At 36.0% G+C, this 23,957-nt stretch overlaps 1 protein-coding gene and 3 non-coding genes across 4 annotated transcripts in view; 1 reads left to right on the top strand and 3 right to left on the bottom strand.

Annotated features, from left to right (window-relative positions):
- Window positions 1-298: 298 nt before the first annotated feature.
- On the bottom strand, window positions 299-423 carry LOC128093201 (U5 spliceosomal RNA). Its single transcript, XR_008212323.1, has one exon. It is a non-coding gene; the product is annotated as a U5 spliceosomal RNA (small nuclear RNA).
- A 314-nt stretch (window positions 424-737) lies between these two features.
- Window positions 738-23,957, bottom strand: part of LOC120429762 (uncharacterized) — a 131,068-nt gene continuing 107,848 nt past the window's right edge. Inside the window, exons 2-3 of the mRNA XM_052707530.1 lie at window positions 17,738-17,941; window positions 738-1,587 (exon numbers count right to left, since the gene is read on the bottom strand). Coding sequence (XP_052563490.1) covers window positions 1,376-1,587; window positions 17,738-17,941 — 416 coding nt within the window. The 3' untranslated portion in view covers window positions 738-1,375. The remainder of the gene's footprint in view (window positions 1,588-17,737; window positions 17,942-23,957) is intronic.
- Window positions 1,764-1,887, top strand: LOC120429765 (U5 spliceosomal RNA). Its single transcript, XR_005607485.1, has one exon. It is a non-coding gene; the product is annotated as a U5 spliceosomal RNA (small nuclear RNA).
- LOC120429764 (U5 spliceosomal RNA) lies at window positions 6,615-6,738 on the bottom strand. Its single transcript, XR_005607484.1, has one exon. It is a non-coding gene; the product is annotated as a U5 spliceosomal RNA (small nuclear RNA).

Below are 23,957 nucleotides of genomic sequence, written 5' to 3' on the forward strand. Positions count from 1 at the left end.
CAATCAGTCTTTTAACAGCCCAAAGAATTGCTGGGCCTAAAATTAGTTTACATGAATGAAGAAATTAAAATAAACTCCTAAATCATGTAGAAATCTGTTTTAAAATTTAATTAATATCTTGGCAATGCATTGCTTAAACGAGCCTTCTTTATCCAAAACTAAAAATTGCAAATTTCAAAGCAGTTCTAGTTTGCATATCGAAAATCGATAATATTTTCAATGAAAAGAGCATAAGCATCAATTGCTCAAGTCTATTAGCATCCTTTCAAATTTCCTTCTTTATATATGATTGCTGCCTCGATCCCGTTAAGGGTTCGAGGACGGATAAAAATTTACTTTAGACTCATTAGAGTATCCCTCTCCACGGAAATCTTTAGTAAAAGGCGAAAGATTTATTCGACAATTGAAGAGAGATCAGAGTGACGATTGCAGTTTTCGTCAGGTGAGGTCTTTTCGCTGGATCTGGGTTAAGCAGCGATGGTTTTTGGAGATGTTTGGCACACCTTGAATTTACCTGAGGAGCTGTTTTTACCTGAGTTGGATCTTATAAGACGTAAGACTTAGAACATTTGTGGGCTTTCTTTCGTGCGAAAAGAAACCATTCCTGTTGGTATTTTAGAAACGATGATTCACTTTATTTATCTTCAATATTATTACAATTATTATGTACATGGGAGATTCTTATGCTACGTAACCACCGGGCGAAATTTAGTGTAAGGTATATTTTCTGTGAAACATTTCATTTACGATATAATTTTGATTTCGCGATTAATCATGTGCCTAGAAAACTACTAAGTTCGATTGGTTAGTTTACAGCAGAGATAGCTTATGAACGTTGGCATGTCTACTACTCGAATGAATGGAAATTGTGTCACGTATATGTACTATTCAACAGAAAACAAAAACAACGGACATCTTTCATCGTTTTATAATTTAAAGAGGGTGTGCTCTCCAATTGGGGACAACGGGGACAGGTGTTTCTAATATAACTGCTTATGAAATCGCGTGTGATGTAACATTATTTGTACATTTGCATCTTCGGTTTTGCGGACTCTGTATGAATGACAATCACTGATCTTGATAAACATGTTCTATTTATTAAGGTTGAGATGTGATCTTCGCCCCAGAATGGGGCTGTATTTTTAAACTCAATAAATATTCTTTATTCGTATAATAGTTCGTATAAAACGTTCGAAACAATTAAGGCATCAACGGTACGTTTTGCTCCATACTAGGGTGGCTCACGGCCAATTTTGATCCGATTTGCTTATCTGATGGTGACTGTGTTAAAGCTAATGAGATTTCAAAAAAGGGAGTTCGTCGAAGGTGATGAAGGTGGCGTTACGAGGGGGAAGGGAAGTTCGGTGGGGACAAACTACCAGGCCAGCAGCTTGGCGACGAGGGCCGTCAGGAGCACCATCAGGGCGGCCGGACCGTACTGGGACGCACCGTTGCAGCCGTCGGTCGTACAGGTCTCGCAGAACTCGGTCTTGATGTACGACGGCGTCTGGGCGTTGATGCAGCTGTTGGGCTGAGCGTTGACGTCCTCCCAGGCGCACGAGCGGGAAATCACCACGCGGTCGTTAACTGGAATGAGAGAAAGAAATGGTAAGAAATTAGAATCACAAAGACATTCTTATTTGAATTGTAAAAAATAAAAAGGAAAGACCAGGTAAATTCCAGGTGTGCATAAATTGAACAGAATCCATCACTGGTGAAACCAGCTGAATCAAAAAGACCCCACATGGCAAATGCTGAAATCGTCACTCTGATCTCTCTTCAATTGTCGAATAAATCTTTCGCCTTTTACTAAAGATTTCCGTGGAGAGGGATACTCTAATGAGTCTAAAGTAAATTTTTATCCGTCCTCGGACCCTAACGGGATCGAGGGAGCAATCGTCCACAAAAAAAACTATAAGATGCTGAAATAAATCATTCTTGTCTCAGTTTAAAAAAAAAATATGGAACTGTCAACTGGGGTGAATCGGGACTACAGTCTGATTTGGGATGCTCTTAAATGCTCCAAACTTGAAAAACGATGCACTATTTCGGTTGTTATGTGTCTGTTTCATTCGAAACCAGACAAACATAACCTAATATTGCGCAGTAATAAGGCTAAAACAGCTGTCCCAATTCACCCCAAAAATCAAACCATCCACATTAACGACCCCGGGTCTTTTGAGGTCTCTATTGCAAGTTTCTGCTCGAACCTAGGAGTCCGAAGGCTTGAATGGGGAGAGCACCCAAACCTCTTTCTACTCCAAAGAACCTTCCACCCCAGTGTTTGAACTGACGACCTTTGGATTGCGAGTCCAACCGCCGCCAGCGATTCCACCGGAGTAAGCTTGGTTTGGTGTGTTGTTTGTACTTATGGCATGGAGACAACTCCTACACCTGGAATGACTTAACGGCCTAACAACCAAGGCCGGGACCGACGTTTTACTTCCTCATCCGATGGATTCACCCCATGTGTCCCGATTTGTCCCAGACGTTGGCACTTTTCTTATAAATTTTAGGCCTAATCTACAATCATCAATCGTGAAATTTTGCTTATTCCGAGGTTTTGCATTCACTGTTATGATTTTCTTCATATTTGTCGTTTAAAACCGATCCAAATTGAAAAATGTGATTCTATCCGATTCCCCAAAACCCTAATCCCCACAAATCTATTCGCAAAAATGGACCATTCCCCGGAATCTAGTTCTCAAAATGATCAATACCTCAGAATAAACTATTCCCTAGAATGAACCTTTTCCCAGAATGTGTTATTGTCTTACCATAAGAAGAGTGATTTTTTCTTTGAATTGTGAAATTCATTGAGATTTCTTCTTTTATATAAATTTTCATGATTTCAAAAAAGAAGAGTTAATGCTTGCGAAATTTCATAGAGATTCAAAATTTCCTTAAGTAAGATTTGAAGGTTTGAAGTTTTAAATGCATCAAAAATGAGTTAAATCTCTATGAGTTACATTATTCTCATAACAATTACTTTTCAATGAGAGAGAAAAAATTTTAACAAGTGGAAGAGACACTCATGAAAAAAAATCCAAGGGGCCACCGTGCAGACAATTTACAATTCTGGAGTATCGTTTGAAAAGGTCCTATAATCATTTAAAACTCTAGAATTCTTCTAAGATGCTAAAAGTTATGTCTATTGAACAGATGTTTTTAAGTTCTTATTTAGACAGGTAAAAATTTATATGTTGTGAATTTTCATTATATTTTTCATTATAAGAGTGACTCATTTGATTTAATTAAGATTTTGTTAAATAAGTTGTCATACATGCTGTATTCTTCGAGCAGAGCGAGTTGTGGCGCTATAACCACGGCAAATAGTGTCCAGGGCATTCGTGGAAATACAATGTCCCATCCCAGAGGGTCCCGGAGTACCAAACCTTCTTAGCATGGTGCTCCCAACGAATACAACAAAAAAAAGTTTCGGAGCGTATGGTGGTGTGTCCCCACGCTTCTTCCTCCCCTGTCGATTCAGAATTGTGTTGTTGTTCGAACACTCAGTGCTCAAACTCAACCCAATTACGAGTCATCTCTGCGATACGGCTTTACGCAGTAGGCCTGGCCGCTTTAACGCTTGTGATGTTTCAATGCATTCCGATGCAATGGCGCACTACAAATCGTCGCCATCGTGCTAACTTGTCGTACGTGCATTTTGGGCCAAATTGAGTTAAGAACGCCATTTTGTGCAGCTCACAATGCCTCACCTTTTGACCTTCACAGATCCCCAAAATTCGATTTCAATCCTGAGATATTCAACAAAAACCGAAAAAACTCCGTGCATTTTTGTCACTTTACATATGAAAGTAGTTTCAATCTTGTCGTGCTATCTTGTCACTCCATGAAAATTGATGTAAGTGCGACAAAAGGCCAAAGGGATTTCAGGCCAGGAAAGTCAGGATGCGTTTGTCACACGTACAAGCTAGACTACCGTAAACATTTGTAATTATAACTCGGGACTCCAGCAACCAACTTCAACCAAACTTTGGGACAATGCTCAGAATGGTGAGCCAAACAAAACGTGTTTGTTATTGTTTACATTGCGTGCTCTCGTTTTTGAATATTCAAGGTCAAACATTAAAACGCGTTTTTCTCGGAACGTCAAAATGGCGGGTGCGACAAGATAGCACGACGACGTCGAAATGTTAATAAATGACAAGAAGAGTGCTAGGCGTCATCTAACCTAAGGCACTCTCCAGGATCCCTTCGAAAGATTGGCTGCGCTAGGGTCTGATTAGATTAGATTAGATACATGCTGTATTCCTAGAGCAATCAAGGATTCGTGGAAAGAAGAGTTTCGGTGTATGCAGTTTAGAAAAACTGAAGAAATAATCAATAGAAGGAGAAATATTAAGATCGAGTAGATCGACACACAGCGACTGGACTATTTTATCAAACAAAAGAGCACATATTTTTTGAAATAATCAAAAAAATAATCTCTATTTAAAAATGATGGAGTGGTGAGTATTTTTTATTATTTAATTAAACTTTAAACGGCTGCATTTAGAGATTCCTCTATTTTTATGCACATTAAGAATAGAAACTCCAGAATTTTTCTATAAAATTTCCAATTCTCACTGCACAGCAATGCGATTCGAAAAAAAGAGGCTCAATACCTTCAGAGTTAGGGTCATTAAATTTGACCTACGCCGTGTTAGGGTTGCAGAAAATGGTAATTTTCATCAATTTTTACAAAAACGTATTTAAAAAAACAATCATAATTTTGCGCCAATTCAACCAGCTCTCTTGGACAAAAACGAAAGGTAACTGATTAGAGAAAAATAGTTAAGAGGTTCACAAAATTTACACCAAAAATTGGGCAGCGTTTGTCCTAGAGAATATTGACCTCGAACCGTGAGAATAGCGGTACCATGTACGATCAGAGAGATTAGAGCGTCCAATTTCCCGGAGTTACAAAATTCCAGGGAAACGGAATATTTTCAACAAATTTTCCGGGAATTCCCGGGATATTTTTTGTTGAGAAATATTTTTTTTAATTCAAGTGTTTGGATAGTGAAAATCTATGCTCCACAACAATAAAATTGCTTTTAAATTAGTATCAGTGACCATAAAGTTAAAATGAAAAAAAAAATCATGCAGAAATAATGTTTTTCATTGCAAATTACTTATTTCAGGACAAGTATTTTCGACTTGTCAATAAATAGATAATCATTGAATTTGCCTAAAAAATCTAATGTCTAGCGCTATTTAACATGAAACACTATTTGATGAAATCACAACTCAAAGTTTTTGAAATATGGTTGCATTCTTTGGGTAAATTTTATATGATACGAAGATGTTTTTTCATGATTTTTCATGGTTCCATTTATGGTATGATTTAAGTTATATGGTTATATGGCCCAATAAATTAATTAGATTAAAATAATTGTCATAGTGTTAAAGTGATTGAACTAAACCATATTTCTTCATATTTAAAGTTTATAAATTCAAACAAATTAAAACTTTTAAACAAACAACCCTTTTTGAAAAAAAAAAATAATTATTCCTATTCCATTTTCATCCAATTTGGTCAAGGTTAACAAAAAATGGTGAACATCTTATTTTCAAACAAGTTGATTAGTTTAATTTGAACAGTACATTGAAATGAATAAAATTAAATCATGTTCTCTAATTAATATTTTTTGTATGATTTCAAACATTAGTGCAAAAAAGGTAGGAAAATGTATACTTCCACTTGTATTTTGGAAATTCCCGGCAAATCTACAAATTTCCCGTAAAACGGGAAATATTTTTTTTCCAGGAAATCCCGGGAATCCCCGGAATTTTTTTTCCCGGGACGGAAAATTGGACGCTCTACTCGAGATGAGCGAGAGAAGTATTCCTTCGAGGTTTAGTTGCGAAAAAATCGTCGACTACGGGAACCGAACCAGATTTTCGCTAAAATTTCTCCAATAAAAATATTTTCAAACAGAGGCTCTTTTGTCCCGAGCAAATCAAACAGCATTTAATGTTTTCATACTCTCTTTTCAAATGTTTGGCTAGGTTTTTGAACATCAAACTATTTTTTGTTAAAATTAAACCAGCAAAAACTAGATCCATTGTACTCATTATAACTACCTCATAGTTGCATCAACCCTACCTTAAATCATCACCCAATTACCATTTGGTCTCCCACCCACAAATCACCGTGACTAAACGCATCAAAAATTCAAAATCAAATATCAATAAAATACCGATCTGCCATCAACGCGCTCCAACGATCCGTGTCGTAATAAACGCTCGCGCACGTTTCCACCGATCGAGATCGGTTGGCAACATTGAACTTGACTCTGATGCGCTTCTACACAACATTACTCACAGTGCCAAGTTCTGCGCGTGGAGCGTTACTTGACACAAGGTCACCACCGACTGTTAAACATGCTGTGGAAGGTAGAGGCCTCAAAGGGGGCGAGAGATGCAATTCTTGGTCGATACACCGCGTGCATCGGTAATGAGCGTTGATCGAGTCGTTTTCAGCACAACTGGTGCGAGCAGAATTCAAACGATTCCAAACGATTAATCTCTGGGTCAGCGGCGTCGATGATCGTGCTGACCAGACCGTTGAGGTTGTGGGGGAGGGAGTTTTGAGAGCTTAGATGCCTCGACCCAGTTACGGTTCGAGGACGGATAAAAATTTACTTTAGACTCATTAGAGTATCCCTCTCCACGGAAATCTTTAGTAAAAGGCGAAAGATTTATTCGACAATTGAAGAGAGATCAGAGTGACGACTGCAGCGATTCGGGGGTCAAGTCATTCCCATGGAACCAAGTTCGCTAGCGATGGTTTTTCGTAGCTTGTCGGTAGTCAGACATGAAATCTGCAAAAATCCAACAAGAATGAACTGTAATTACAATTCCAATTTAAATCCCTCCCAAGTGTCACATGCAGTGATTGATTCCGCTAATCGCCCCCTACTTTAGAATACCAATTACTCACAGACTGTCCCGACTGTAAATCTCACCATAGCACTCACGTGTCAATCAACGACGAGGTTGAGCCCATAATAATTCATAATGCACACAACAGTTTGCAGTCCAGAACAGCTAATGGTAATTATTTTCCATTCTTGTTGGCAACCGATAACAGTGTCCAACAGGTAACTTCCGTCCCTTCCAACCTGGTGGGCAAAAACATGGTTCTCCCCCTTTGTCACATGGGTGCATTATGGCAACTTCCTCTGGGAACATGAACAAAAACACAATGATGGTGTAAGTAGTAAAGTGACTGATAATTATCACGACTGACCTAAAACATGCCCTTTTGTAGCAAGCTCAAATTGAAACGTTTAAAACACGTTTTATAAACCTCAATAAACGTTCTAATAAGATCAAGTCAGAAAAAAAATATTTGGAGAAAAACGAGACTTGTGAGTAATACTTGAAACATTTCAACACAAAAACAAAATAAACTTTTGTAACTTATTTACTTGAACAAGCACTTACACACGAAGCAGTATTAGAATTGCAAATGAGTGTAAGTAATTTGTCGTTTACCACGCGACACAAACGTAATTATTATATGCACAACAATGGACGGGTGATGACTATAATGATGAGTAGCTAATACTGCTACTGATGTTGACTCATTTGGAGTATGGTGAGTTAAGATATTGTTGCCTAGCTCTACTTCATCTTTAAAAAGACGATTTCTACTGAACACAAACATATACATTATATATCGAAACACAACACATGTAATGTTGAAACGGTACCGTAAACCGGAGTGGCATTGATAGGATTTCAATTCATTTTTTTATTTATTAAACATGTTCTAAGGTAGTCCACACAAGGTCTACGCACTATTTTTGAAAAAAATGTTTTTTCAATGCTGTTTAAAAAAAGCCACGTTTAAAATTATTATTTTGATTTCCGGGGGGACTTTGATAATCATATTTTTTCTTGATAAAATCAGATTTATGGTGTTCAATTTTTTTTTTACGTCAAATGTACCATCGCTAAAGCTGCTAGTACAGGGTTAAGAAAAAAAATCAATCTCTATATTTAGTTAACTAAGTTTATAACATTTTTGACGAAATACATATAAATTGCAGATAAAATTGTTTAAAAGTCAGAATTTGGCATGAAATTCGTTGAAAACAATTTTCTGTCTTTTCTTCAAATTTCGATTCATATTGCATTTTAAACTGAATTTGAAGAACGAATCTTTCACATTATATATCAAATATGTTTTTTTTTAAATGCCTGTATATTTGGAATTTTTTTTGAATTATGTTTCAAAAACACATAATATTCATTATTTACAAATTTATGTTACTTTCTTCTAAAGGAAAATTGCCCAAAGAAGCCGAAAATGCATGCCGTTTTCCGATTCAAATTCATGTTCATGGAGAAATTAATGACACTTTGAGAAGATTAAAATAATACTTTTTTTATCATAGCTACTTCTTTTTTCAACTTTTCAAAATTATATGAACACTTTTTCTACAAGTACTTTGAACACTACCACGGTCAGCATGATTCCATACCATTCCGTACGTATTAAATTTGTACTCTTCATTTTGCGGAAAAATCACAAACCTATCAAAGTCACCCCGGCTATCAAAGTCACCCCAGTTAACGGTACCGGGTGACATGGATAGGTCGAAAATTTTCAAGGCCAAGCAAAAACTTCTCATTGAATACAAGCGGAATATTGTGGACCCATGCTAACCTTGTTGAAGAAGTGTTCAAAGTACTACTAGCAGAAGTTTTCCAAAAAAAATGAATTGTTTTGAAAATAAATTAATCATGAAAAACTCAACTAATCTCAAATTGTCGTGTTATTCTTAATTAAATTGAGTTTGAATCAGAAAACTAACTACATTATCGGAATCTTTTGTCAATTTCACACAAATGACAAAATTAGTTTCCTTAACGTAAAAAATCTATTTTTTAAAACTGATGTTTTGAAATGAAACATTAAAAGTGACCTTACCAATGATCAATTTAATCAAATTGCACTCTTTTTTCTTTTCACCAAATTTAGCAAAAGTAGAGGTGGGCAAAAAAAGAGCGAACTACTCAAAGAGCCAGTTAACTAAAAAGAGCGAACGAATCGTGGCTCACATAAAAAACCGCGATTCTTTTTAAATTCAGGTCTTTTGAAAGAATATGGCATTTTTTTGTTATAAATATAATTTATTGAATTTCCAGAAAAAATAGTATTCGTTTTTGAGAATTGAAAATGCAATTTCAAAAATTTCAATGCTTATAAAAATTAATCCCAAATGATAAATGTTTTTCTAAACAAAATAAAATAAACTTTTCATTGTACAACTGAGTGTACATTAAAGTAATACCGGAACACAAATTTTTGCATTTCAAATAGCATAATTTGTCGAATATTACCAAAAATCTACTGAATATTTGAGAGATTTTGGAAAAAAGAAGAGTTCACAGAATATTTTCTCCAAATGAAATATCAGCATTAGTTCAATTCTTGCAGAATTAAACGTAATTTTAAAGTTGATGGATTTTTTTTCCAGAATCTAAGATAGATAGCGGAATTAAAAGGAACAACTCGTCTCTTTGTATTCACAGTAATGCATTCTGCTAAAACGCTCAACCAAACCACAATTAAGATTTAAGTTTGGATGCATTCAATCACTCGAATGTTTAGTTTTGAATGTTTTTTTTTTTTTTGCGACTTTGACCAAAGTTGAGGGACATTAACTTAAAAAAATATTTGGTACGGCCTAATTTATAAAAGTCCACTGTGAAATAACTTATAAAATCATACGATTCTTGAAAAAACCCTTTTCATCCAAATTTTGAAAATGAACGAAAGAGCCGTTCAAAAAAGCGGTTCTTTTTAAAGAGCGAACGAAAATGAGCGGCTCCTAAAAAAGAACGGGTTTGCCCACCACTAAGCAAAATTAAAAACCTATGTATGTAACCCAGAAATGCCAGATGGTTTTTCAAATGTCTGTAGAAAAGTCTGTGTATGTGCATTTGTCTGAAATTCAAATACATTCAAATACATTCATAGAAATCCACCAGAAATTGCGATTTTAAGCATTTGAAGTAGAGGTGGGCAAAACCGCTCTTTTTTAGGAGCTGCTCATTTTCGTTCGCTTTTATAAATTATGCCGTACCAAATATTTTTTGAAGTTAATGTCCCTCAACTCTGGCCAAAGTCGCAAAAAAAAAAACATTCAAAACTAAACATTCGAGTGATTGAATGGCATCCAAACTTAAATCTAAGATTCTGGAAAAAAAAAATCCATCAATTTTAAAATTGCATTTATTTCTGCAAGAATTGAACTAATGCTGATATTTCATTTGTTGAAAATATTCTGTGAACTCTTCTCTAAATTATGATTTAATAGATAAAGTCTATAAACGCTAAAGTTTAATCGGACAAAATGATTAATTTTTTTTCCAAAATCTCTCAAATATTCAGTAGATTTTTGGTAATATTTGACAAATTATGCTATTTGAAATGCAAAAAAATTGTATTCCGGTATTACTTTAATGTACACTCAGTTGTACAATGAAAAGTTTATTTCATTTTGTTTAGAAAAACATTTATCATTTGGAATTAATTTTTATAAGCATTAAAATTTTTGAAATTGCATTTTCAATTCTCAAAAACAAATTTAATACTTTTTTTGGAAATTCAACAAATTATATTTATAACAAAAACATGCCTTATTGAAACGGTTCTTTCAAAAGACCTGAGTTAAAACAGAACCGCGGTTCTTTTTTTTGTAAGCCACGGTTCGTTCGCTCTTTTCAGTGAACCGGCTCTTTGAGTGGTTTGCTCTTTTTTGCCCACCTCTAATTTGAAGACTAACGAAATAAGTTCCGGTTGATATTTTTACAAAATATTAATTAAATGTTTTTTTTAAGTCTGTGCACTTCACAAAATGTCACTGGCCCAACCGATTTTGACCAAACCAGTCGCATCCATCGCGACTTGGTTTAGAGTCCCATTCAGTGCTATTGATTTGTTTGAAGTTTCGATAAGTAGTTCAATACTTATGTATAAAAATGTGTTTTCGCATATTTTCGGAAGTTGAATAAAGGGAAGGAAATCGCAGCAAATATCATCATGTTATATTTCGTTTGATAGGTAATGGAAAGACATTTAAACTTGTAAAAACTATTGACAAAAATGTCATGTTATGAAATTGAATAATCACTCTGGGTTTTTAAAGATTCAAATAGTTTACAAAAAAAATATCTGACTACGATTTAAAGCCGCTTTAAAAGTGATTTTTAACTATTGCTGAAGAAAAAATTTGAGTTTGAGTATGCCAACGAACGTCCAATTAAAAGATCCTTGACACAAAATTTCTATCTTTTCATGGTTTCGTGCAAGAAAACATTTGAAAACGTGCCTTAGTAAAATCCACAAAACTAATAATGATATCATTGAATATTTAAATATGTAGAAAAAAATATCTCAAACTACGCTAGTTGAACCAAAAACAACCATCATATTCGATAAGTGCACGAACACCGCCATATTTTGCTGACCTTGAACAGCATCGTTTAAAAAACCTCCACAACATCTCAATATCAACGCAATTTTCCTCCACAACAGCGTTGCACTCACCATTTCAAACGTTCTGTAGCTGGTGTAGAATCGTGTGTAAATGTCCAAACCGAACACGTGAACAGCTGTTCAACAGATCGCGCGGGCCCAATTGCGAAGCAGCCAATGTAAATTAAATGCAAAAAAAAAGCACAAACACACAAATCGTCACGTACAAACACACAAGCTACAAACGGTAGAGTGTCACAAATGCAAGCCAAGTTATTAAAACCGATTAATCAACTAGTGGTAATGGCCGACAGCCGGTCGAGTGCCGGTCGCGAGCCTGACTATAAATTGTGATTTATGGGCGTGATATTGTCCTCAGATTGACGTAGTGTCCTTGAAATGATAATAGTTGCCAGATTTGTAGTTGTTTTTTTTTTTAGTTTAAATATTGAGAAAAAGATACAAAAGACCATGAAAAACAACTTCATCTCTTCTGAAGTACTTTGTTGATTTAAATTTAATTCAGTTGGTACACCAATATTGAAACAAAATCTTCAAAACCCCTCAGCAAAATCAAGTGGCAAACAAAACCAGATTTCCACTGAACTGTTCTGCTGTTTGCCGTCAGCTGAAACGTCCTCACGTGACAGGTAATTAATCTGGCCAATAAAAGTCCTGTGCAAACACAATGTTGGCAGAATGAGGAACACCCACACACATATGGACACAATCGCGTAGCGATATCCTTTTTCGAGCACACTTCAGCAAAGGTAATGGCATTGCTGGAAACTCATTTTACGATATCACGTTCCAAAGTGGCTCTTCTTCTACGAAGGAACGACGCATACGGTGACAAAGTTGGTCGTTTTACCCTATAGAAGGTGATAATGGCATCATTAGCTAATTGATTTCCAACTGCCTTTGGCCTTTGGGAGTGTAGAACGCGAACGTGGCGAGTGAACATGTGAACGCCCCGGCATGGTAACATAATAAATTTTAGATTATGTTTTAATTACATCGGCGGATCATTGACTTGCGTATTATCTCGGTGCAGCGATAGGAAACACGAATGGATAATTATCTGTTTATTGAAGGGGATACTATGAGACTCATCATGTTTGTTGTTCACAATAACATTTAATCTCTACTTTAAACATTAACGCATTTCTGTTACTTATACACCCAAAGGAAGAATATAGATCAAAATCTGCAACAGTGGATTTGCTGCAGAAAATGTTACATTTTATAACCATATATAACCATATAAAAACAATCAAAAGTTATGAAATTTTGGTAAAATGGATTATGTCGCTCCTGGTAGGTTCACAAATCACGTTTAATGCAACATTAGTTCATTTTTTAGTTGTTTTGATGCTTATTTGTAAAAATAGTGTCTTATTTCAACATATTAAAACTAATTTCAAAAATGTTTGTTTTGGTAAGTGACTGTTTTCATAAAAGTGGTCTAACTTCATAGAAATATGTTAGAAACCCAAGCAACACACTTTGTCAGATAAACGTATTTCCTAACTGGTTGTATAACCAATCCGCCTCGTTGTCACAACTTGTTCTACAACTCCTGTGAACTGGAAAAAGTGCACTTTTTTCTGTTGTATAACTTGCCAGGAAAAGATGCAAGTTATCAGAGTAAGTTGTACAATTGTATTTGACAACACTGTGCCATCTAACAAGAGATTCAACGAAAAAAGGGGCGTGGTTTACGGCTGTGCTGTCAAATCAAAGCGCACACTGGAAAGGAAAGTTAGATTGAAAACAGCTATCTAACCGTCGACTAACTTACATGTAAACAAACGTTTCTTATTAGAATTTCAATCAACGACGAAGCCAATAAAAAAAAGTACGCTTGTTTCTACAAGATTCATTTAAAATATTTCGAAATTGAATATAAAAAAAGAAAAACAATCATGGCGCGCATGTGATAAGTGTGAATTTCCTTCAAGGCGAACTTTTAGATTTTCCTTTTTTGATGAACTTCCTCTGTCCCAAGATTCGATCCGATGACTTCGACGATTTGTTGTTATCTCCACGGCAGGTTCAGGCGCGCTTCCACATCTCTCCACGGGGCTTCATAGTAAACAAGCTGGCCCAAGCGTCAATAAGAAGGCTGCTGTCTGTTTTGTTAGCTAAAGAACTTAACTCCAACGAAGGCTGTCATCGGAATTGAAGTTATATAAGGTTGTTTCGAATCAGTTTTCAAAACTCCACTATATAACTTTGTTATAACAAACCGTTTCAACTGTCATTTCGATTACCGTACCACGGGGTACTATTGAAAATCGGTATGATTGATTTGTTGTTTTCTCTATCATAAACTCTATAAGCTGATGATTTTTGTAGCTTTTACCAGCGATATGTTTACAAATTAATCGGTCAACAATCAAAACTATTGTAATCTACAATAAATAAACATTATTGAAACTCTAAATTCCTCATGTACAAATTTACACCACCTAACAACACGCAATGTCGAGTTGAATATGTATGTTGAGCATCAGTTATATTATCTATTCTCCGATAACATTTGTGTAACAAAGCGAGAAAACCTAAGGTTATTTATAGAATGGTTGGCCACGCACATTTTTTTCAGAAGATGCCGTCACATGACAATGTTAGATAATCAGTAAAAAAAACAGTGCAATATTGTTTTTATTCAACAAACTGTTTTCGAGTAAAACGTTGCAGATGAGGGAACAGCATCTTGGCATATCAGCACTTTGACGTTCAATTACAGTTCATAAAACGTGTTTTCGAGTGAAATAAAGTGATAAATAGCTCAATAGGAAGTGAGCAAGTAAGTTTCCATTAAAAGTTTTCCAAAATAAATTGTTTTAATAGTGAAAATCAGCTAATTGGATGGAGTAAGGAGCGAGTGCATATTCCCTATGGTGTGTAAAAGTTGGAAAAGAGTGAAGTTGACTGTGTTTTAACACTTGTATGGCACACATCTCATGAGTTACATAAGTCAGTTATACAAGTAGTGAAACAAACTGGAATTTAACTAACGTTGACATTTTTTCTCGTATGTTGATCCAAAACAGCTGGCTAACTATTATTCAACAGTCGACAAGTTATGAGTGCTACTTGGGAAGGTCCCTTCAATCATTTATTATCTCCCTTCAAAGTTTTATTAGACAAAATGGCTTGTTTTCTAAGGTGGCCCATTCTGCCCCGTTATCCAGGAAAAGTAGTCGAAAAAAACTTTTTTTTTAAGTGGCTCAAAAATTGTTCTAAGCTAAAAGTTTTCATCAACCAAGTATACAACATTGAAGGGAACATCCCAAAGCATAATCCTACTACACTGAATTCATAAATTTGTATGTTTTTCTATGGTTTTGGCGCATTTTACTTAGGTGGGCCATTCTACCCCCCTCCCCCCCTCTGCCCCTATGCTAGATAGTCCCCGAGAAACTGCTCAAAGTGAAGAATGTGCTTGTGCTCTATCCTTCTCACTTCATTAAGCGCACGGAAAGGGCCAAAACGCGACAAAGTTCGCTAAAACTAGCGAAAAGGTCGCTGATTTCTCAGCCTGCCGAAAAATTACCTGGAATCGCGATTTTTTTCGCTGGTTTGGAATTCAGTCAAATTTGATCGAACTATTCGCTAGAATCAGCGAATAGTTTTACTGGTTTAGAAGGAGCTATTGGATTTCAAAATCAACCAGAAGATTCTTCTGATGGTTTTGGGAGACTATGCGCGGATCCAGTGGATTTTTTCGCAGGTCCAGCGGTTTTTGGCACTGGATCAGTGTTTTGTTTCGCTGACGTCTGTTTTTCCGGGGGGATGGCAACCCTATTCCGAAAAAGCAAACTGACAACAGTCGACATTAGCACGGTTGTCAAATGAAAGCCCCCAACAAAAGCATTAGCTGTCAAATGGTAGCCCATAACAAATCATTGCTGGGTTTTTGATTTTCAAATTTTCCGCAATTTAAACGATAAATTCCTGAAAAACACGTGAATTGTGCTGCTGACTGCAAATTCTATCATATTCTTGTAGATTCCATCCCAATATTGGCTGAAAATTCATATCGAAAAAAGTGATTTTTCTGTTTACCTTTTTTTGTTTTTTTTTTTCTTTTGGTCGACAAAACAGTGCGCCCGTACACTCAGAATTGGCATTGCACATTTTCCAGTTTGCTTTTACACATTTGCATGGGACTTTTGAGTTCAACCAGGATAACACACTTCGTATAACCATAGTAATATGTATAATACTGATTGCCAGTGTTTGTTTTCTGAACTTCCAAGATGGCGTCTTCTTCGCTACCCCCTGGGTTTTTTCCGACGGCAGTAGCTTTCTCAATTAGTAAAAGTTTGTTGGAAACGTTTTCAAAACAAGTTTGCATTACTTTTAGAAAGTGTGTATCAACATAAATTTGTGAAAAACAAGAATTTTTTCCACATTTTCCAACAACACAAGGGTGCACGATCATTTTGATGATAAATTGATCTATGTCACAAGTGTGTACTGCGATATTCTGGAAATGGAAGCGAGTTCCCAAAATCGGGTTAAAGCATCTTGTAGTGTTTGTTAAATATAGCAAAACGTCATCATTACCTCATTATAGCACACAGCAGATGAACTGCCATTTCTGTAGCTACCCCTTACACCCTTACCAAAAATCATGATTTTTTGAGTTCCAAATCCCACTTTTCATACGAATTTTTCAGTTCAACCCATATAACCATTTTTATGGTTTTAGTACCTGAACTCAAAAAATCGTATCGTATGAGTGGGATTTGGAACTCAAAAAATCATGATTTTTGGTAAGGGTGTACAGTAGAATTTCTGCCAGAGTAGTAGAGAACTACGCTGTAAACATGGAAAAATTTCGCTATATTCTCTGCTATCTCATATTTTTGCCAGTAATTAGCGAAAAAACAGCAGAACTAAGTTGCTGGATTTGAATTTGCTCAGCCGCTGGTTTCAGCGAAAAACTTCGCTGGTTCAGTGTAATTTTTCGCAAATATCAGCAAAATCAAACCAGGAAAATCCTTCTGCTGATTTGGCGATGGATCCCCTTTTCGTGTGGTTGCATGAGCGTCACGGCGCCTGCCTCAATCTTTTCTGCAGTTCAATCATAAATTTAAGTCTGAATCCCTAAATCCCTACCAATCATCCTGAAGGGTTAACGTTATTTACAATATTGTGAAATAATTCTGCATACCTTGAAAAAATAACTTCAATACGCTGTTTTGAAAATAAAAAAAAAATCAAAAATCTTCAGATTCAACCAGGTCATCATCGAGGTTTTTATCAAAATGGATAAATGGAGCCCAACATTTCAAAAGGGCACAAAACTTTTGTAAACAGTGTATCTCTTTCACTCGAATGACAGTTTGCTTAAGGTGTGAGAGAGATACACTCTTGTTTACAAAAGTTTTGTGCCCTAATAAAATGGAAAGCACGAAATGCCCATGCTAACGTTCGTGCTAAAAGTCAAATTTCTAGCAAAACAATGCAAAAGGGCCGTTGTGGGATAGTAAACAAAGAGTGTATCTCGCTTTCATGCCAAATGTAAACATTCTCTAGTGTGAGCAAGATTTGTTTTGACACTCACGCTCGCCCATGTCGAGACTGCTGTCAGTTTTTTTCAGCATCCTGGCGACCTGACGAAAGCTGTACGGTGTACATGGTCCATTTCCCACTTATCTCATTTTTTGGAACGGAACAATCATCTCCTAAAATTACGGTCCCCATCCTTCACGGGATCCAGCGCAACTGGAGTTCAGTTTGTTTGGCGTTGCTACTGTTTTAAACCCGCCTTGACCAGTGAACACAACCTCTAGCCACTGGTCGATCCCTTCCAGAAATGGGAAAATCACTGGTTCGAGAAACGTGGAACGTGAAAACGGGAGCAAGTTTCAAGGAAGCTGGTGAGAATCGGGGCGGAAAGGTAGGCTAGGCTGATGAAACCGCAAATTTCATATAAAGGGTTCTAAGAACTACAAATTAGTGTTAGTAGCGTTAGAAGTTTTGTTCGTGCATAAACCACGTGGCCGTTAAGACCTGTTTAAATAAATAATTTAGAAAACTAAAAAAAAAATCTTATGTGATAGTGATTTTAGATAAGTTGCTTCAAAACTATTGTTTATCTTCTACATTATTTCCTTCTTCATCAAGAAAGACAAAACACTGGAAATTTACGTATGTTATTCTTGAAAATGTTTGCATTCCTTGGAATCCCCCCACCATTTCTCCCCCGTGAATACTCACTGATTTGCTTCATCTTCTTGCAGACGGCACGCGTCTGGGCCAGCTGCTGGTTGAACGGGTACGAGCCGGTGCCGGGCGGGTAGCTGCAGTCCACGAAGCTCCAGCGGCGCTGCTGCTCGGTGATGATGTCCTGGCTGAACGGATCGTCGCAGAAGGCCGCCGTCGACGCGTCCGACGAGCATCGCCAGCATCGCAGGGCACTCGCTGCAAGGAAGAATAATTGAGGTTATGTTAGAAGAGAAATTCAGAGAAATTAAATTAAAAACTTTATTAAATTAGGCTCGGCTTTGCTTTCATTTGCTTTCCCATTGTCAACGAATCAGCTCGGTAATAGGACGAATTCCGCCGGTGATGTCCCAAATCAAGCGAAACGAAACCTTAGACAAGACAATTTTCAGAGAGGGGAGAGATGCCGGAATTGTGTGACAAAGGCATTAGATCAAAATTTGCCACCGCAGTTGACATTCCTTGTCTGCTCCGTCGCTCCCGATTTCAGAAAGAATAATGCATTTAAATTTGGAACACGAGACGCGAGAAGGCAAAACGTCGAAAACGACAGCCAAACGATGTCATGAGGGAGCAGGGTTCAATTTTCAACTTTGTGTGTGTTATTTTTATCTGATGGTGGCCGGCAAAAAGAATTCTTCCTGTGACAAGTGCTGATGGCCTGTCGAATTGATTCCAAATGGGGATGGTTTTGCGAATAAAATTAATGTATGGTGTGGTGTTGCATTAAGTGTAGCAAAATTAAGTAACGTTTCTTTTTTAAGAAGCCAAAATAATAGTTTTGTATCATTTCAGTGTTTTTAGATGATATTTCCGGTTTAGATCTCATAAAAGTTATAATGAGTATCTTAAATTCATCTCCTGACAGTGATTTGGAAATAACTCCAGTAAACAAGAAGTCAATAAAATATTTCATAAATCATCTGAAACCTCATTTCCCTCGACTCCCCAAATCCAATCCCACCCTATTTATGACCGAAAATTTCCCCAATTTCCCGCTCATATCCCACAACCCATTAAAATCTAAACCTTTGGCAGGTGATGAAATCGCTCACCTCCCACCGCCACACGACTCGACATGGTGGCCAAGCAAAACATTGAATTTTTCCGCCCAGATCTTGATCACCACCCACCGCCGCCGTGCCTTGGCAATGGGTGGTGTAAAGGTGTGAAAAATTCCCACAACACATATATGTACTGTGCACTAGCTTAAGGGACACACGCTCAGTCACTTCACGCCGAGTCGGTTGTAAAAGTGTTATAAATATCAATCACCGGCTGCAAAGTTTGGTTCCCCTCGACTAAATTTGCCTCACCCTCTAACGTGTGACCAGCGTCAACAAATCGGCAGGTGTTTAAGGAGAAAGGGAAATTGTCAAAAAATATTTAAAATTCAATCTTATTTAAACATATTGAAAATTTACATTATAATTGAAATATATTTAAAATATAAAATGGAATGTCAACAATTTGTCATATTACCCTACCCGTACTCGACAACAATCTCAAGAGGGTACCCAACCGAAAGGGAAAATAAAGAACACGGTACCCAAGTGTTCATTTTTCTTCATCGACAGCAATATAAGCAACAATTTCATTTTCTTTTCTTTGTTCACCCCCGCAAACTATACAACGACGTAGTGAAAAGTGCTCGCGGGGAAATTCTCATTCATAGTGATCTAAATATATTCCTCCGTGGCTTAAACGGTTTCACGAAAATGATTTGCTGTGGGTGGCGATGGGTACTGCATAGCAGTTTTGAGTATAAAGCATAATAAATAAAAACATGGTCTGTTGGTGGATGAGGAATTTATTATTTATTATTATTGGAAAGAACATAATAATAAAGCCCGTCAAAAGAAATTGATTTGTGAGAATTCAGTTTTTTTTTAAATCAAAATCAAAAATATTCATCATACTGAAAATCAAGTCTGTCTTATAGAAATTGTCAAAAGCCACAAAAAAAAACATTTTTTCAACATTTTTATTTTTAAACCCGCTGTAACTTCACAAGGATTGGACTTAGGACAGTGGTCAATATGGAGACTTTTATGTAAAAAGGTCTGCAGCATCGATTCCCGTATTCGGGTTTTCGGGTTTAGACGTTTAAAGCACTATAACAAAAATAGTTTCAATAAATGATTTTTGTATTTTTTTACGTGAGTTGCTCCATCCTCCATTTTTCGTGAGTCTTTTTGTTACATTTTAGGCTATTTTCACAAAAAAATGAGCGAAAACAAATCGTGGGCTTACCATCAAATTTGACTTTTAAACATATAATCAAAAAATCTCATAAAAGTCACGTGTTTTTTTTAAGGTCCTTCCTACAAGTTTGTCATTAACAACTTTTTGATACGATGCAACGGCTTTGAGATACAGCAATATTTAAATTACGAAACACAAAAATATTTAAAACACTTACGCCCTTCTCATATGTCATGATCGAGTGAAACTAGCTCCGTATACACAAAAATGGCTTATATAAGCGTAGAATAACATATCTACAAAGTTTCATTGAAATCGGAGTGGGTTCGGTACAACCGATTCCCTATCTGACATGGAATTGCTCTATCATTACTCATAAAAACATTTCAAACAATGATTTAAAAACTCAAAGAAAACCAAACCAAAAATGATAAAAATGGACTAGTTTGACAGAACAGACAATAATTCAACATTTGTTTTAAGATAGACTACTAAAAATAGATAAAAAGAAAAGGAAAATTCATTTATGAACCTTAGCGTGCATAGCCAGGTCAATTATAGGTTCCAGGTCCTTTTTTCATTACCATTTACATGTTCTTTGATCAAGAATTTTGGATATTTCTGGTGTTAGGGTACGATAACTTTAGTGATAGTGGCTCATAAAAACCTAAACTAACCCATAAAAGGTCAAATATGGGGTCCAGACTATACTTCTGTGACTAATTCTGAGATTTCTGCTAGATTTTTTTATTATCTTTAAACATTTTAATGTATCTGAAGATAGAGTTTCAAGATCATTGGTGTTTATAGCTCATTGTAAAGGTCTTGGATTGCACATTACCTGAGTGCTTTTATTCGAGTTCAGCCACCCCTTCCAATATTCTAGCTTTGACATCTTGGCCGCCATTTTGAATTGCACATTCTTTGAATACTTTGGAGTATTCAAGAGGTCATATCCGAGTTCAGCGATCCCAAATTAGTTAAATTTAACTAGTTGATTAAACAAAAAAATACCTTTATGATGGTTTTTCCCACCACCATATTGGACGCCATCTTGAATATCTCGCTTTCCTTTGAGATTCAGAAAAATCCACAGGCAAATTCGCATTCAGGAGGGTCGATTTAATCAAATCGATCAAAAATTGACCTGTTACTAGATTTGCTTCCTCTTATTTTGAATTTGTACCTTGACCAAAAAATGTTGCGCAACGGAACAACGCAAACTTGTGTCAGTCGCTACTGTGGTTCCTTTTGATCTATTTTCGATTTCTAAGAAGCATTTGAAAGGGGTTTTTGAATACGAAGAGAGTCCGAAATATGATGAAAATCCGATTTCACGAACCACTGAAACTAAACAATTGTAATTTTTCGTGACGGCTCAACGCTTCCATATACCCGCTTTTTAAATGTCCTGTATAATTTTATAGCTACAAATCTGCTTATAAAAGAGTAATTTTGCTATATAATTCCGTTTAGAATGAATAAATTACTACACTCGATTGATTTGAGCAATTTAAAAAAAAATCTATCAAAATTATAAATTTCCATCATTCATAAATTTTACAACTTCTGCACACAGAAACGAAACCTTAAGAGGCAGTATTTGTAGATTTTACGCGGTTTGTTCTAGAGGTCCTATTGAGGAGCTCCGATTTGGATGAAACATTCAGCGTTTGTTTGTCTATACATGAGATGAACTCATTCCAAATATGAGCCCTCTTCGACAAAGGGAAGTGGGGTAAAGCAGGCATTGAAATTTGAGGTCCAAAATACAAAAAAAAATCTTAAAATTGCTCGCATTTCCGTGAAACTTCATCAATTTCAACTCTATTAGATGCATTCGAAAGGTCTTTTGAAGCCCTTCAAATGTGGGCCATAAACATCCTGATTGGTTTCATAGCTTTTGCAAATTACTGTCAAAAATGGATTTTTTTAAAACCTTAATATCTTTTTGCAACAGCCTCCAACACCCATACTCCTTTAGGTCAAAAGTTAGGGAATTTCATGGACCATAAGCCTACGGCATTAACTTTTTGCCAATCGCAGTTTTTCTCAAAGTTTTTCGATTTTTCTATAACAAATATTTTACAACGTTAGTTTTTGCCCTGTAGGCCAACAAGACGGCTCTTTTTGGTCTCAATTTTGACATATTCGGAATCCTCGGAAAATTTCACGTAAGATTGAGGTTTTGGAGTTATGATTTTGATTTAGAAAATAGAAAATCTGAAACTCGTTCTAATGATTTTGAATAATTCAAAGAATTTTAATTTTAGATTTAAGTTAGGATTAGTTGTTATAGTGATTTTTCTGTTTAAGCCAAATGTATTCAATTCAATGCAAAAATGTATAACAATTTGAAGCTAATAAATGAATGTGAACAGTTAATAATAAAACGAAAAATACAACAAAGATGAAGAGCATTAAGCCATACCAATTAGCATGTAAAAGAAATGTAATTACTATAAGAAAGTTCAACAAAGACATATCTAATTTCAAAAAAAATTGAAGTTTTAATGAAATGCGAGCAATTTTAGGATTTTTTTGTGGTTTTTGGACCTCAAACTTCAATGCCCGTTTTACCTCACTTCCCATTGACGTAGAGGGCTCATATTTGGCATGAGTTCATCTCATGAATAGACAAACAAACGTTGAAAATTTCATCCTAATCGGAGCACCTAAATACGACCTGTTTCACATTGGTGAAAAACTCGCTCTTAAAAAGTTTTGAAATTAAATAAATTAGATTGTCAAAAAGCCTCTAAAAAATTGGTAAATTTAAAAGATTTTGATATTTGTTCTAAAATAAAAAATAATCAAAGTTAAATATTTTACGACTTGCTAATGCAATCATGAGGGAAAATAAACACTCAAATTCCGTTCCGGTAAACAACACCATGTGATGTAATGTGTGTGCCATCACATAAATCCAATACTGTGGATAGACGATGTAAATATTTCAACAGTTTTCATCCAATTTTATTTACTAGCAAGTTGTCATCCAGTTCGAAACGGAAATCGAATTATTACGCACCGCTGTGGATTGAGAGCCGGAAATTTTATTAGTTGTTTTCAAGTTTAGTCGTTTATTTATTTACAAATGTGGAAATACAGTTGAGTGTGGCTTTAGGGTTAGGGTTAAGATCGATTTGATTCATTTTTTGATTGCAAAAAGCCATCAAAGAAAATTAATTTCGTTATCAAGGTTCATGTTCCTTCGAGGTCTAGTTATTAGAAAATAGACCACACCTGGAAAGAAAACACAGGTTCACGTCAGGCTCGCTGAAGCAAATCGAATCTAATCATTCCTGCCAAAGTCGTCGCTTTTCGAAACTAGCTTATTCCATTACGGGAATTGTCTATTAAAACCAGGAGTGGCACACTAGAAAGGAAATCCACAGGAAATAGAGTCCCGGTTCTTTTCGGGGCGCATCCATTCTTTTTCCAGGACCTATTTTTGTACAAGTTCATGGCACGGGAAATGAGAAAGAACTTTGCTTCTGTTTGGTCGAATGAACGTCATCAACTTTGCTGAAACATTTAGCGACTGCTTTTTGCTAGCCAAAAACTGTGCAAACAAGAGAAGTAAACTGACTTTTTTCTAGCATTCAAAAAATCGTCGATCATCGTACAATCATCCGAAACTGACCCGACTCAGTTCTGAAAACCATTTAAAATGATATTCACTCGCAAAAGAGGGTTAGACTGTTGATTCCTGGTTGGTGATGATCAGTCTATGTTTACATTCCATTTGGGCCCAACACAGAACTGTTAGGGTGACCTATCAGTTGATAAATTCAAGAATCCTTAAAATGTTTCGATGTTGATGACTGAAGTAGTCACTAAATTTAAAAGTTCAGACAATAAAAATAAAAATTTCTAAGCTATTTGATCACAACATTTCAAGTCACCCTAATGACAACCAAAAACTTACTAAAAAAAAGTATCAGCTCGGAAAAAACACGATGTGAATGCCGTACATACGACACTTTTATGTTCCTCCAAAACCCGC

The sequence above is a fragment of the Culex pipiens genome, chromosome 2 (assembly GCF_016801865.2).
Source record: "Culex pipiens pallens isolate TS chromosome 2, TS_CPP_V2, whole genome shotgun sequence".
NCBI classification, from domain to species: domain Eukaryota; kingdom Metazoa; phylum Arthropoda; class Insecta; order Diptera; family Culicidae; genus Culex; species Culex pipiens.